At 52.8% G+C, this 15,591-nt stretch overlaps 1 protein-coding gene across 1 annotated transcript in view; it reads left to right on the top strand.

Annotated features, from left to right (window-relative positions):
• ZCCHC7 (zinc finger CCHC-type containing 7) overlaps positions 1-15,591 on the top strand; it is a 212,547-nt gene that overhangs the window by 67,862 nt on the left and 129,094 nt on the right. The window contains exon 3 of the mRNA XM_078859762.1: positions 12,783-12,826. Within this exon, the coding sequence (XP_078715888.1) occupies positions 12,783-12,826 (44 nt within the window). The remainder of the gene's footprint in view (positions 1-12,782; positions 12,827-15,591) is intronic.

The following is a 15,591-nucleotide window of genomic DNA, read 5'->3' as shown; positions in this document are numbered from 1 at the left end:
CCGCGCTGCCCGCTGACGAACGTATGCATCACACTTACGCTGGCGTGCGGGCGCGCCGCGCCGTGCCATGCATCAGCATTCCCTCCCGTCACAAACCCTTACGGCCGCACCGTGCCTCCCGCCGTCGCCGCCGCCGCGCGGCTCGGCTCAGCCGGCGTTCAGGCCGCCTCGCTCGGCTGCCCCCGGGAAGCTGGCCGCCCCGCATTTTACTCGGAGAAAGGGACGGGTGTGTGTTTTTTTTTTTATTCCTCTTCTCGCGTCGCCGGTTGGGTGGCTGTTGCCTCGGCTTCTCTCGCTCCACGCAGGGAGAAACCGCCGTGTCGTTAGCGTTCGGAATCAACATTCAAGGGCCTCCCAGCGCGAAACGGGCATTGCGCGACGCTCGTTTCTGCTCGTGATTCGGAGTTTCGTGGTGGAAATATTCCACATTTTTGACTGCGAGGAGGGAATCTATCATTCGCTCGGTCACTCGTGGTTGCTCACAAAGTCGTCGTTTTATCGACCCCGATCAAATGAAATGTTGACGGCAGTCCGAGTTGTCTACCGGTTGGGGTTTGAACTCACACCCGTCGTATTGTGAATCATGCGCTCTTCCCGCAATGAACACGCACACGATGTGTTATACGTCCCCATGTGATTGTGTACGTATGCTGTTTAGAGTAGCTTGTTAATGCAGCGTTGCTAAAGTTGTTTGAGATTGCCGTGTTAGTGTCACTCGGTATTCCTGCTCACAGTGTAAAACGTGTGTCCAAGTGTACGTGATGTGGGAGGCCTGTGAGGCCTGCAGCTGAGTGTCGCTGTCTCCGTGGTGAGAAACGTTGCGTACGCACGTGCACGCATGTACGTACATACGCACGCACAAGGTGAAGTGAGTAAGCGATAGAGGGGGAATGAGTGGGGCGCCGTGGGGGTGAGATGTTAACTACCTCGCCTGGTATACAGGAGGTTGTGGGTCTGATCCCAACCCTGATGCCTGCTGTATATTTGGAGTTTGCGTGTTTTCCCCGTTTCCGCATGGATCTTTCTCCGGGTCCTCCGATTTTTCTCTCCACATCTAGAAACGTGTGTTGAGTATCTGGCTGCTATAAATTGCCACGTGATAAGCCACTTCGTCGAGCTATCATTTGTTGCCAGGTCGCTTCTGGAAAAATATCTATGCAGCTTAGTGGGCCTTACCTGGTAAAATAAAAATACTTTCAGAATTTCTAAAGTGAGCACTGCCAAGGTGAGTGAGTGAATGGATGGGTATGTGGGTGGGAGAGTGCAGAAGTGAAGCAAGTCAGTGAGTGGATGGATGAGTGAGTGAGGGAGCGAGTGAGTGGGTGAGTGAGAACAAATGCGGGAGTGTGAGTGGCTGACGGTGTGTTTAGGTGAGTTAGGAAAGTATGTGGGTGAGCAAGTGAGTGAGTGAAAATCTCGTGAGTGAGTGTGAATGATGAGCGAGTGAGCAGGCGAGCGGCAGAGTGAGTGAACGAGCAAATTGGTGAGTGTAAGTCACAGAGTAAGCAAGTGGGGGGTGAGTGTTAGAGAGTGAGTGAGTGAGCAAGCGAGTGGTTGAGAGAGTGAAGGGAGCGAGTGAGTGAGAGCGGGAGAGCGAGCGAGCAAGCAATGCAATCGTGGCGCAGGCCTGGCTATAGGTGAGGCCTTGCTGGCTAGGCCTGACAGGCCGAAATGAGAATGAACGACGTGAAGGTGGGACGATTGAGCACTCAACAACCTCTGCGTGTCGCTCGTGTCAGCCCGATCGATCGGCCCGGGGGGGCGGGGGGCGTTGAAGGGAGGGGGCGGGGAAGGTGAGGGTGGGGTGCTGGGCGGCCTGGCCACGGTGGGCCAATGGGGGGGGGGCCTGTGGGGGAATGTGGGCGCAAAAGAAGAGATTGCACGCACCAGTGCAATGTAGCGCTGTGAGAGGATTTATCTAGAATTCGGTAGTTTTTATTTTATTGTTCGTGTCTCGAGAGACTGGTCACCAATAGAGGAATGTGTACTCTTTTCCACTGGTTTAGGTGCAGCCAAGGGAGACGAGCTTTGCCCCAAATGGAGAACTTTGACGCAAATTGGAATAGTTTTTACCATACAGGTGTGTGTGCTTGTATATACATTAACAACAACCGCTGTTCGCCCTGAAGTGACGGTGACGTTATCACGGTGCTTGTGCCAGGCTAGGTGCACCTTGAGACCACGTGACGTGTCCAAGGCTCGCCGTTAGGAGATCATGGAACAGACCCACGTGCCGTAGGTTGGCTCACCGAGACAGCTAGCAGATGCGCACACCACCTGTGCTCCCCACTGTGCCAACTACACCTTCTATATACACACACACACATCGGGCTTTGAGTGGTGCTGTAGCAGACCACTCAACTCACAAGTCTGAAGGTCACGAGTTGTAATCCGGGGTTCATGGTCAACTCCACCCATTCGTGGTCGAGAAAATGAGCACCACCTCGTAGTTAATCAACACCGGCTGTCACGGGGCCAGGCTACTCGGAGTCTGGCCCTGCCGTGAGAATGCAGAATATCCACTGCTGGCCTCCGTCGACCAACGGAGAATACTCGTCACAAGAGTTTTAAGCAAATTACATATTTAGATGTTGTCACAATTCAGCGTAATGCTCCAGTGTGGCAGAACCTGCCTCCGTCCGTCGCGCTGGAAGGCGCAACCTCGTTAAACGAAAGCCGTCTAATGGAACGACAATGTTTCCACCAGCCCGGGCGTGGCGTCGAACCTACGCCCTCAAAACGCCAGCCCGCGATGCGTGGTGCGCCGCTCCCCCCGAGCGGTGGGCCCGGCGGGAGGAGGGTGGGGGGGCACGCGGGGGGTGGCCACGTGGGGTGGGTGGGAGGGAGGGGGTGGGGGCATGCGGGCAGCTGAACCAGGTGCTCCCAGGTGTGGGCCGTTCCACTCGCTTGCCTCGGCCGCTCGCTGGCCCGGGTGCAGGCAGCGGGCCAGCCCGGATGCACGGGGCTGTGAGCGGGCACAGGTTGAACAGCTGGTGGTGGCTTTTGGCGGTGGGCCACCACCTCTGCCGTGCGTGTGCGTGGGTTAGAGCGGCAGCCCGGCTGTCTTAACGGATCTGCCGATCGCACCCAATGGAGCTGAAAATAATCATAACTCGGTGGGAAACCCTAATCATCGCAGAATGAAATAGCTGTGAATAAAAACGACGTTTCCACATTACAAATATTTTGGAGGCAGAGTGGATTCATTGCCCAAATGAGGGTCGGGCGATTCGCTTCTGGAAATTCCACGTTTATATGGCAGAGGACAGTCTCTCCTTGAAACGCTCACTTGTATCAAAATGGCTGTTTGCTCGTTTCATCGATCCCAGAGGGGTGAAGGGTGGTGGTGGTGGTGGTCGCCCGAGTTGACCCTCGACCCGCAATTGAAGTCGCAACCTTGCAAACGCGAGTCGAGGCACCGTTAATGAAATTGCTCGCGGAACATTTACTTACCGACCGTAAATATAGGCACACGCAGGCAGGCAGGCAGGCAGGCAGGCAGGCAGGCGCACGCCGACACCTGTGCGTGCCCGCCCATTAGTTGGCGGTCGATGGGAATTAATAGGGATGTGGGGGGGAGGCGATGCCCTCCCGCCTGCCATGGGAGGGCCCGGTCTCATCTCCTCGGCACAACACTGCCCATCCCACACACCTAGAGCCGCCCCGGCTACGCCGATCCCTGACGAGTCAAGTTTGCCCGGCGATGACAGGCGCCTCTTTGGTTTGGCGGCTGTCGCTGCCTCTCCCCTCCCAGGTTTGTTCAGCTCTCTCCCGCTCCTCCTTGGGCCGCCCGCCTCCTTGGGCCGCTTCCGCCGTTCTGCTGAGGAGCAACAGATCCATCAAGCTGTCCCAGCGTCGTGCGGGGTTGGGGGGCGGCTGGGGCGGTGTGTTTTTCCGTTTCGACCTGCGCCGAGGCACACTCCCCATTGTTAGATTTCTCAATCCCGGTGTGGCCCGGGCTCCTCTCTTATTTGATTACATTTTTTTCAAAAAATGTTTTTACATGTGTGTACACACGTATATGTTTTTGTTTTGTTCATCGAAAGGGTGGAAAAGATGGAGTGGTTGGGTACAAAAGAAGGAAGGAACGGGGAGAGTAAGAGGAGGGGAGGGGAGAAGGGAGGGGCGCGCGCGACGGTGATGGAGAGTTTGGGGGCGAGAGCGGGGAAGGTGTAGTTGGGCAGGCGAGGGAAGAGTGAGGAGTGAGGCTGGGGAAGGGGGGGGGGCTGTGTGGGAGTGGGTGGGGGGCGGCGGTGTTGGTGGTGGGCGAGAGGAGGGGGGCGTAGGAGGAGGGGGGGGCAGCACGGGGTGACGTCGTGGAGGCCGTCACACTCGGCGGAGTTGAGAAGCCGCTGACATTTCCCCTCGCCCCGCGATCTGCATGCGCTAGCAAGATGGATGGGAGGCGGCGAGAGAGCCGCTCTAGAAATGAGCTCGTTTTTCTCCCTGACGTTTTCCGTTAAGGGCCTGATTTATGCATCGTTCTGACCAGTGATCAGGTTGATTAAAAAATGGAAGAGGAGGGAGGGTGGTGGGGGGGGGAGCGGTGGGGGGGAGTGGTGGAAGGGGATGGGATGGGAGGGAAGGGGGAGGCGATGGGTAGGTGTTGGGCGGGCGCCGTGGCGGCTGCGTGACGTGCGGCGAGCTCTCCTCTCTCCCGCCGCTCCGCGTGCGGCGAATGGAGAGGCGTGCGTTTTAATAGCTGTTTTCTACACGGTGTCAGCACGCCTCTCCGACACCTGGCGCCGACTAAGATCCACCAGCGGGAAAGTGTTACATTATCGCCGCCTCCTTCCATCGCGATCTACTCGTTCCGTAGATAAATAAAAGAAATACGATGTATACAATACACGCGCACACAAACCAAACGCACGTTACGCGCGCGTTTTCCTCCCCCCCCCTCCTCCCCCCGCATCGTTCGCTCTTCGGGCGTCCGCGTGTTTCCGTGTTTTCTCGCAGCTCGTTCGGGCCCGCGCCTCTTGCTTTGCTGCGCGCCGATTTTTCGCAAAGCGTCCGCGGTGGCGTAATGGGGGCTTTCGGGTGCCGACATGACGTTTCATCTCCCGCTCATTCTGTTGCGCGAGGAGGGCATTGTGAATGGTTTAAAAGCGCCGCTGCACTGCACGTGTGCGTGCGCGCGTGACAGTTGACACATTCCTAAACTGATTATCGGGCCCCATTCTGTGTCAACTGAACACAGCTGTTTACGTGACCCACGCTGCTGCTGATGAAATTTCGCCGAGTTGGAGTCAAAGTCAAGTTGTCTCCCTGTTGAGATGAGCTCACCCCACTCTGTACGTGACTCTTAAGACGGTGGTGGTTTTTTTTTATTTCAGGGGCCTATCATCACACGAAAACCACCACCACCATCACCAACTACATTGTCGTCATTTTCATTATCATCATCATTGGCATCTTCACCACTATTGTCAGCAACTCCGTCTTCACCACCACCTCCTCCACCACCAGGTTCAGCAAAATGAACAATATTCTGTGGGAAGGAGAGAGCAGCATTTGCCACAGGAGGATGACATCACCACCGCGAGAAAATGAGACGACCGTAATTCACCGCTCGTGGCTGGCGCCTTGACTATAAACCGGGCCCTCCGCAGCGCGAGACGAAACCCAGTTCACACCGTCCACCCCACCTGCTCCTAATGAAGCACCACGCCGCAAATTGAGCATCGGAAACGGCGCTCGCGTGGCACGGCGGGCGCTCTCGGCTCGCACAGCGTTCTCGCAAGAGAAGAAGCCCCAGCGGATTACACACACGGTGCACGCCGCAAGTGAACCGCACAATACCTTGCCGTCAAGGAGCGTAAACCGTCACGCGGACTCCGGTCTTCCTCGCGGCGGCCTTCTGGCTGACCATCGAACAAAGACGGTCACCGCATCGTCGTGCGCTTTCAGGTGCGCTTCTGCGGCAGCGCCTCTTCCTTCCGATGTTAGGAAGCCGCTGGAGCTATGCACTTTTAAATCTCGGTTGAAAACTCATTTCTTTTGAACTGCCTTTTGTGTTTAGTTTGTTGTCCTTCCCCCGCCCCTCCGATTAGGACGGTTGGCCGAGAAAGAAGTTGAACATACACACATCACACAACCCGGGCCGTGCCCGACACGGAGGCCGCCGCATGGCCCCAGGCCCACGCACACCGCAGGCTCCGGCATTGTGTTTGGTCGGTGCGACCTCTGCCGATTAGCTCTTCCTGCCCCCACGAGGCAAAGCGATAGGTTCGATTCCCGCTGCAGCCATCTTATGAAAGGCTTGTCCCACGTAGGTGAGCCGCGTGAGTAGGCCGTTACGTGTCCTTTCCCCAGCCTAAATCTTCCCTGAAACAATGTCTGCAATTTTACGCATGTAGGGATTTTTTTATTTCGGATTCAGGCTCAACAGTGGATAGAGACTGATTCAAGCAAAGGGAATGTTCCTTGCTGCACACTCCAGGCACGGCCTCACCAGCGTTAGGGTCATTACAGTAAATCCAAATAAATAACATAAAATACACATGAATATGACCGTACATTTTCTTACGAAATTAATCCGCCCAAGTAATGCTGCTGTCCAATTATCCATCTCACAATTATAAGTTCTTGAGGGTCAAATCCTCATTTGCGGCTCATCATCCCTCTGGGGTCAATAAATCTAGTACTACTTTGTCGGGAGTCTTATAACGGGCATTCCACAGCAATGTGGAAACGTCACCACCGCCAGCCCAGAGCTGTCCACAGACCGGTGTAACGCGGTAACGTTCAGCCCGATTGCCGGTACTGGGCGAGACAGGGTCGCTTCTGTACGTGCTGCTGTGGGGAGGAACGGGTCCCGTGGTGGTATGCAGGAGGTCGTGGGTTTGACCCTGACCCTGACGATGCCTGTATACTCGGAGTTTCCATGTTCTCTCTCGCCGTGGTTGTGTGGATTTTTCTCCGGCTTCTCCGGTTTTTCCCTCCACAACTAGAATGAACATACGTTTAAGAGTATTTGGCTGCTATGCATGTCCCACGTGATCAGCCACTTTGTTGAGTTATCTTTTGTGGCCGGGCCGCTTCTGAAAAGCAGCTACATCGCTCAGGGGGCCTTGCCCGGTAAAATAAAAAATAGTTTAGTTTTGAGTTTTTTTTAAATGGTCACGGCTCTGGCCGAGAGCGGAGGGACTTGAGTTGACCCCAATGTAGAGGAACACGGTCCCTTCCCCCCCCCCCCCCCCCCGAGAGAGCCCCACTTCACTCTCGACTCGGGATCACATGGAGTAAAGCTAAAGAAGTGAGTTTCCTCGTGAAATGTATAAAGGTGGGGAAGCACTGGAGTTTGGGCTGGCTCGGTGCAAGTGAAACAAAACACCGACCTTTGGTAATATCAACTCTTTGCGAGTGTGCTGGCAACTTGTGGTTTCTGTAGTGACATTTACACGCTTTGAAGCGTATTTGTGTGTGCGCGCGTCTTTTCGAGAGTGTGCTTAGGTCAATGTGTGTGCTTGCGTTCATGTGCCAGTGTGTGTGTGTGCGTGCGTACGTGCGTTTGAGCATCTTTGTACAAGAGTATGTGTGTGAATGTGTCTGTGCACGCCTGTAAGTGCGCGTGTGGGCAGTGGTAGTTCAGTCGTTGGCGCGCTGCGCTACGAACCCAGGCACCCGAGTTTGATCCTCGGTGATGAGTATCTTTGTTAAGGCCATTAGGGGGGTGCGGTGGAGAAGGGGGTGATTGTATTGAATCCCAGTATTCACGTAAATGTAAACATAAATATGAATTAATAAGTTGTCCTTTCGGAGTGTCCCAATATTCAAATACGCCGTTAGCGGTGTATATCAACATTTTCAGTTCTGAACCGGTGGGGGCATTCCACATTCCTGTGGTGGGGGCCAGAAATCCTGCGAGACAGCCACTGTGGACTTGCGACAAAAGTCTACCCCGTTTTGTCATCGCCGGTGGGAATTTAAGCCATGCGTGTATGGTTTGAAATACTACACTTGCATTTATAATATGCAGCATCTGAATTATATATACACATATATAGATCTCATTTCGGTGTCACTGACAGCTGAGTTCCATGTAAGTCTGGTAAGGTTGTTCACAAACGTCTGGGACATTTTTTATATATTATATATATACGTTTTTAGCGTTACGTTTGCGGAGCGAGCGCTGCTGTCGATCCGCCCGTCCTACCAAGTGTCGGTTTGGGATTCCTGAGCTGCCCGCGTTGGGGGAGAGAGTGCAACTGCCCTTAACGACGTGAGCGCGATCATCGCAACCTCAAATCTGGCTGGGCGGCAAGCCCTTAGGGGCAGCTGGCTACACGTTTAATTTTTGTTCCTTATTTTGGCCCCGTAGCGTCTTGCACATTGTCACCGAAACCTACGGACCCCGAGTAGATGCATGAAACCCGCAGAATATGCCCATCTCGCTAATAATGATAATGCTGATGGTATGGATCGCTTGCTACTAATAAGTTTAAGGGGGGTATTGAAGGGTGGTTAACCGTTGCCTTTAATGCCCCAACCCCCGCCGCCGACGCGTGGCTCGCACGGTACGTGAATGGTGCAGCTCAATTCGGCTTGGAACGTCCTCTTCGAGCTCCCGCGACACGATTAGATTTAAAAAAAAATATGTATCCTTACAGCAAAATGCCAAAGTTGTACGTTTGAAATGTTGGTCGTTCCGAGAAGACACACACACGTAGCTTTCATTCGAGACCAAAGTAACCTCTCTAGGCCGTTTGATTGTGGAGATACAGCTATGCACACACACATATATACACACCCACACACCTGCGACCAAATATAAAGCTCATCTCCCTGTAGGGGAACCAAGAGGTAAGGGGCAGGCACTGCGCTTGGCTTGGCAGCCACCCAAACCCCTCTGCAGAGCCCGGGTCATTTCACCGAAGATCACCTCTTCCATCCGCACGTCGTCTCCCGGATAAAGTTTTCCCGTGGTCTCACGTAACGGTTCGCGATGCTCGGCTGCCCCGCCTCGACCTGCCCCCCCCTCGCCCCCCTGCCCTTTCCAACCCGCCCCCCCAACCCCCACCTCACCCCCCCCTCTCTCCAAGTCCTCCCGCTTGCCCCCGCGAACAGCTGGGGCTGCCGAGCCCTGGCTCTGCGCTCCCAGCCGCCCCATCCCCTTCCCCCGATGAGTAATGGAACGGACGGTGCCTTTTGGCAAAAGGGCGTTCTCTTATTCCGTTTGGGTTGGGCCGTGAATTTGGATTATTTTTTGGGTACGTCCGGCCGCTTAAGCGCGCGCGGTGGCGCCTCGTGTGCTCCTCGCTTGCGCCGCGGTAAATCCGCTGCTGGATGAGGGCCTACACACTTTTATTTTTTGCAGGTCGTCGTGAGTTGATTGAGCATACTTTAACCGTGCTGGTCAGTGCTGGTTGGTGAAGGTGGGGAGCGTAGATGTTGCAGCATGGCACAGTACAACTATGGATATTGCCGCAATACCCTCCGTTGGTAATGTGGCCCCGCTGCGGCGAGCCTGTAGCGACTGTTACGCGAGTGTGTAATCTCCATACATGCACGGTCCAGGCTCGAAACCCTGCTTGGCTTGACGAGATTAGGGGCCTTCCGAGTGATTCGGTCATAGTCTGCACGCACTTCATGAACTGGAAAACACCTTCACACCCGCTGTCAATCCCAATGAAGGATGTGTGGTGTTGGGCTAATGCTTCTGACAGTGGCTCTCCGTCATTGCGAAGCTCACACATTAGCCCGCCCGTGTATTGTTCTGGGTACGGCTGTTTACATCGGGACTTGTGTCAAAGAATAAATGCACGAGTACATGCTGTACACACATATATATATAAATCAAACAAATTTTTACATTTAAGGTCCGGTGCCGTTGTCCGCCGGTGTTTGTTCAGAGACTTGTGGGATATTGTTGAGAGCCTCCCTGATCAAACTAAGATCTTCTCCATTGGTAATTCCCAGCCATTGGAGGAAATTTCATGTTTTCTGTTACGGGCGCCAGTTTCTATTGTCAGACTCTCAAGGTTAACGTTTCACAAAGTGGTACTAGATTTATTGCCTCCTGAGGGAATGATTTGCTGAGTTGCCCCTGAATGGGATTTGAACTCGCAACCTTCCACGTGTGAGCCAATGTCTCTAACCACAGTGTGAGCAGGTTGGATCATATTTAGTGTATACACATGTAACAAAGTGTATACATTATTACATATTACCTTTAAATAATGATGTACAAATGAAAATCCAGCCAGCTGGTGCTGCGGTTCGGGCACTGGACTCACAATCAGAAGGGGTGTGAGTTCAACTCCCAGTCGGGGAGTCAAATGAATCATACCTCCGTGGGGGGGTCTATAAAATAAACACCGCTTTGTGAAAAGTGGACAGCGAGCAAACTGCATGGAACGATTGCCCTTGTCGTAGAAACGTGGAGTTTCCAGCGCGGGCTCGAGCCGGAGGAGACTCTCCGACCGCCCCACGACCGTGGGTGCGCGATTCGGCCTCGTGCGCGAAGCCTAGAATGATAATGACGAGCGCTCGCGGCTTCTCTGGCTTGGGCGCCGTGGCCGTGCGATTCGTGTGCGAGTCGCGCTGTGCGGGGCCGGCCGGCCGACATGCCGCCGCCGCCTGTTTGTTCTGTACGTTAAACCGGGCGCAGCCGTCATTTTTTGTGGCTTTGCAGCAAAGTGGCTACGTGCGTGAAACACGGCGAATATTGCTTTCTGTCAAATCAGAATTTATGGGAGGTAGGGAGGCAATAAGCTGGAGCGGAGGCTTACAAATTTGGAGGGAATTTGTGGCTGAAGTTTACATTTATTCTCGTTTAAACCCTAACGCCCGCCAATTGACATGAATAGGCCACCATTTATTTCCTGCTCAGGTGTGACGCTGCCGGGTGCTTTGTGAGGGACGGGGAGCGGAGCGCGGCTGCACCCCCGCCGGGCCACTCACCCCCCCCCCCCCCCACTTTCCGGCCTGCGCCGCCCAAGGGCAGCGCATTGAGGCCGGCCTCTCGACAGACAACAGGCGGCTTCCCGCAGGCGCCAGCCCTTCTCGATCTTGCCCTTTTCTGTCTTGCCCTTCTCTGTTGGGCCCTTCTCTATCGGGCCCTTCTCTCCTGGGCTTGCCTGTGTCCAGCCAATTTCCGTCAGGCTAACATCTTTGTGGCCAGCTGGTATCAGGGTGGCCTCCGTCAGGCCAGTTGCTATTGGGCCTTTCTCTGTTGAGACGGCCTCTTGTATGACCGGGCTGGTTGAGGCCAGCTGCTGTCGGGGCCATCCGCTGTTAGGCTAGCGTCTGTCTGTCATGGCAGCCGCTGTTGCTGCAGCCTCTGACAACATTGCTTCTGTCATTCAAGAAGCCTGGCAGTGCAGCCTCTTATCAGAATCAGCCTTTGTCTGGTCAGACTCTGTCTTGGTCAACGTTCACATATTTTCTAACGCAATATATTGACTGCACTGCCTCTTGCTTGTGATACGAGTGGGTGGTTTGTGGTTTTAACATAATCTCTTGGAGGCAAGGTTGACCGAGGCAAATACGTAGCGTTTTGCTGTGTGGTGTATTGGGTGGTGTAGTCGCTGTGGCCATGCTGAGACCGTTTAATTCGCTCCACTTTCGAACCTGCTTTAATGGCGAGCCAGGATCTCATCGGCGCTGACTCAGCACTCCGCGACACTTTCTGCCGTCGCTTTTCTGGCCGGAGGGACGAGTAGCATCTCTGCTTCGGCCGGTCACCCAATTTGACGACACTCGTGTTTTTGCTCGTAACAAGGGAAAACCACGCAAAGGTTCTCATCTTCTTCAAGCAACTTCCAAAGTCTTCAGTGGATTTGCCAAGTTGAACATCCTACTTGTAATGTTTTGTCAGTTTTGCTTCAAGTACCATACGATAAGGAAGAGAGAGAGAGACTCCAGTCCTGTGACACACACCGGGATGGCCACTAGGCCATCTTTTGTTTTCGCCATTCCCAGTTATATATATAATAATCCTTCGCATTTTAACGGCGCTTGGTTAAGTGCTTCGACAACTCAAAGTGCCTTGAATCACATCTCATCTCAAACATTCAAATAGCACGCCCCAGTCGCAGCTACCCATCTGCGGCACACGGTGACCGAGCAACGGCCTGCAAGCAGGCGTTAGTCTGCCAGTAGGGGGCGATGATTGCTGCTGTGTGGAATACAAAATGAGTCGTATGTGGGTCATTTTTTTTATTTGTCCCATTTGGACCGTGGCGCTAGCACGCAATGGCTTGCTCGATTCGAATGGCACCGGGGGATCTTTAATGTGCGCTGTGATGCAGATGGCTCGTATTTATGGTGAATACACCTGCAATATTAACCAGGGAGGCTTGCCGGATTCGAACCGCGGACTCTGCAACGAGCGGCGAATGTGCTACCGTCGGTACGAGCAATTTTTAAATAAAGAAACCTCAACAAGGGGACCTCCGTTCCAGAATTTATGCCACCACCGCTTAGCATGCCTGGCTCCCCATTGTTTGTCCACATCCACGCGCCAGTCAATAGCTATCGACCAAATTATTTGGATGCAAACAAATCAAGCCATTAAGTTGTCTCCACATGATTTACACCTCCAGCACTGGATGTAAAGGCAGTTATAGTTAATGGAGGTGGCGCGGGGCGGGTGGTGGCTTCTGGTTTGGGGATTAGCCAGCTGCTTGATGTACCAACTTTGGCCGTGCGTGTGTGCGTGCGTGGTTTTGCCGGGATGCCAATTAATCACCGGGATAAACTGTGCGAGGTTGCAGCTGATGGCCGAGCGGTGATTTACACGTGTGCTGTGTTTCTTGTTGTCGTTGCCGTTGCTGCAGGTGACTCGGAGGGGGAGTGGACGGTGAATGAGAAGGACATGGAGGTAATTGGACGCGTTTTCACTGCCGTGCGCACCTCGTCACCCAAACCGGACCCCGCCCGCCAACGTAGTGGCGGTGCCTTGCAGACCCCCCCCCCCCACCGGGCGACCGTGCCATGCGACCTCTCCTCCTCCCCACAGAATCGTTGCGACGATCTTGGGTCGCGATTCAGTTAAAGAATTGTGTTGTTATTATTATTTTTGCCGTGGTTTTTACTGCTTTGTATTGGTTTCCCCATCTGGTTGCTCGTATTTTGTTTTTGACTCGGTGGCATGAATGTAACATCGGCCGCGTGATTTGCGTGAGCGCGGGGAAGTCGGGTGCCGTGCGCACGATTCGTCGTCGCGCGTATCTGTCGGCGTCACGGTCGACCGATCGCGACGAGGCCACCCCCCGCCGTGTCGCCGTGTCGCTGAGCCTGCCGCTCGGCAAGCTGCGGCTGGGCTGGGCATGGCTGGCCGTCGACTGATAACACTGGTCAACACACTTTTTCTGGCATAAGGTATTCCAACGGTTCGAATGTAATTTTGGGGTGCTGATTCCAAATCTGGCATCAGTTTTTGTCTATCGCATCAGGTTTTTGAGATATAAAATATTGCATTTTCAATAAAAACTGCGGAAGAAAAATATTAAATAGATGTGGATATCTACATAAAATTATATTATAAACACACTATCCTAAAAATACAGCACCATATTTTAACACTAAAGCAGTCACTGACTCGTAACAACTTGCAATCATAAGTGACAGAGTTAATTTCGGGTAAAATCAATGAAAATGGGGTATGCCGATAGCATAAAAATGAGATGTGATAGAGCAAATCTGAGGTCAGATTTGGAATCGGCACCCTGAAATTAGTCTAAAACAGCTGCAAAATTCCAGGCCAGAATTTTTTTTTTGTTGACCAGTGTAATCGATGCAAAACACGGCCGTGTCTCAGCAGAGTCTCCTGGTGCCTTCCTTGGTTGGCTTTTGTTTGGCCAACCGATGGAGCCAGTGTTTCTGAGCAGGTGAACCGTCCTCCTTCATCGCCCCATACGCGTTCTATGTTGCGGAAGCAACATTCAAGTTTTAATCGGCATCTTTATGTTAAGCTGGGGGAATCCGATGAGCTATGAAGCTCTTTTTCACAGGTGTCCAGTAGCGGCGGGTCAGCGCGTTATAACGACAGACAGTACGAAAAGAAAAACGATGGGAATGCTAAATATGTACGTGTTGAATTTCTTGTGCACTATACGTAGCCAAACGTGCTAATCGGAGGTGCAGGGGAGGGACAACAAACTAAACACAAAAAGTCAGTTGTAAATAAATTATTTTGAATCTTAATTTAAAAGTGCATAGCTCCAGTGGCTTCCTAATATCGGAAGGAAGAGCGTTCCAGACCGCCGCAGAAGCGCGTCTGAAAGTGCTCGATGCGGGGACCGTCTTTGTTCGATGGTTAGCCAAAAGCAGCTGCTAGGATTTCCCGAGTTCTCATGGCGGCTTATGCTCCTTGACAAGATCAGCAAGGTGTGGTTCATTTGCGGCAAGCACCTTGTGTGTAATGAGTGCAACCTTGTAATAGATTCGCCCTGCAACCGGAAGCCAATGCAGCTCAGTGAGCACTGGATGGACATGGTTGGCTCTTAGAATAAAAAAAAAATAGAGAAAAAAGGCGAGCAGGTCACGAAGTTTCATGAGGCATCACGACAAGTGCCGTTAGTCCGCCACAACTTTCCATTACTGCCTTCTCCCTGGCAGATCCCACAACTTGCAGAGTCAGTACTCAGCCTGTTAAGACTGCCCTTGCACTGTTCCACGTGCAAGGGCAGTCTTCCTTGATGTGGCCTTCTCAGTTATTGCTACTACAAGAGAGAGAGATGCCGTCGGCATTCCAGGACTTCTGGAAGTGCTCAACCGCAGTCCCACGTTGTGCTCGGACACGGTGGAGCGGACGAGCAGGCGAGCGGGCGAGGGTGACGGAGCTCGGATGTGGCGAAACCAGCGACTGGGAAACCAGAGGCCCGCACATCCTTCCCGTCCGCTCGAGCAAAACGCAGTCCAAAAAAAATTAACCCCGTAAATCCTTTATATGCGTGGCATCGGTTTTATTTTATTATTCATTTCTGTTTTTCTTGAGTAAGAGTTTCATTTTTATCACATTAGTATTTTAAATTCTATATGAAAATTTTTTTTTCCTGAAAAGTAGAAAATTTTGGAAAAAATTTTGCAAGAAAATAAATTGTCACGCACAACGAGTCTGTGTGCAAAATGTCAGCTCGATTGGATCACGGGAAGTGGGTTAAAAAACGACCAAAAGATTTGCACGGTCGTAAGCGCGCAAGCAAGCAAGTGAACTTAATATAAAGGATTTAAAAACCCACCGGCCCTTATCTTTGTGGACGCATACAAAGAATTGGTGCTCCAGCAAGTGGAAAGTGTTCAGTCGGAAGGTGGTAGCGCGGATGTCACGTCAGTCGGTGACGTCTTCTTCTTTTTTTTTGCAGCTGTTTGCAAGCAGTTTGTTTCGCGTGCTAACTGAAAAATTGTAAATTCTGAAAAATCCGGCAAAATAGGAAGAAAGTCAGGGGATCATTGATCCCTTGACATGGCTCCCAGTGCCTGCTACGTGGCGGCACAGCGAAATAGTAATGTGCATCTAAAATAGTTGTTCTTTAAGTGGCAATGAAGCGAGTTGTGGACGGTGGGTGGCTTGATTGAGACAAAGATTTCTTCCGTGCGGTGATTAAAAACTGTCGTGGTCATACAACCAGTGCATTGCGCATC

This window comes from Lampetra fluviatilis, chromosome 9 (genome assembly GCF_964198595.1).
Source record: "Lampetra fluviatilis chromosome 9, kcLamFluv1.1, whole genome shotgun sequence".
NCBI lineage: Eukaryota > Metazoa > Chordata > Hyperoartia > Petromyzontiformes > Petromyzontidae > Lampetra > Lampetra fluviatilis.
Note: the sequence above shows the minus strand (reverse complement) of the source record. Positions and strands in the feature narration are given on the sequence as shown.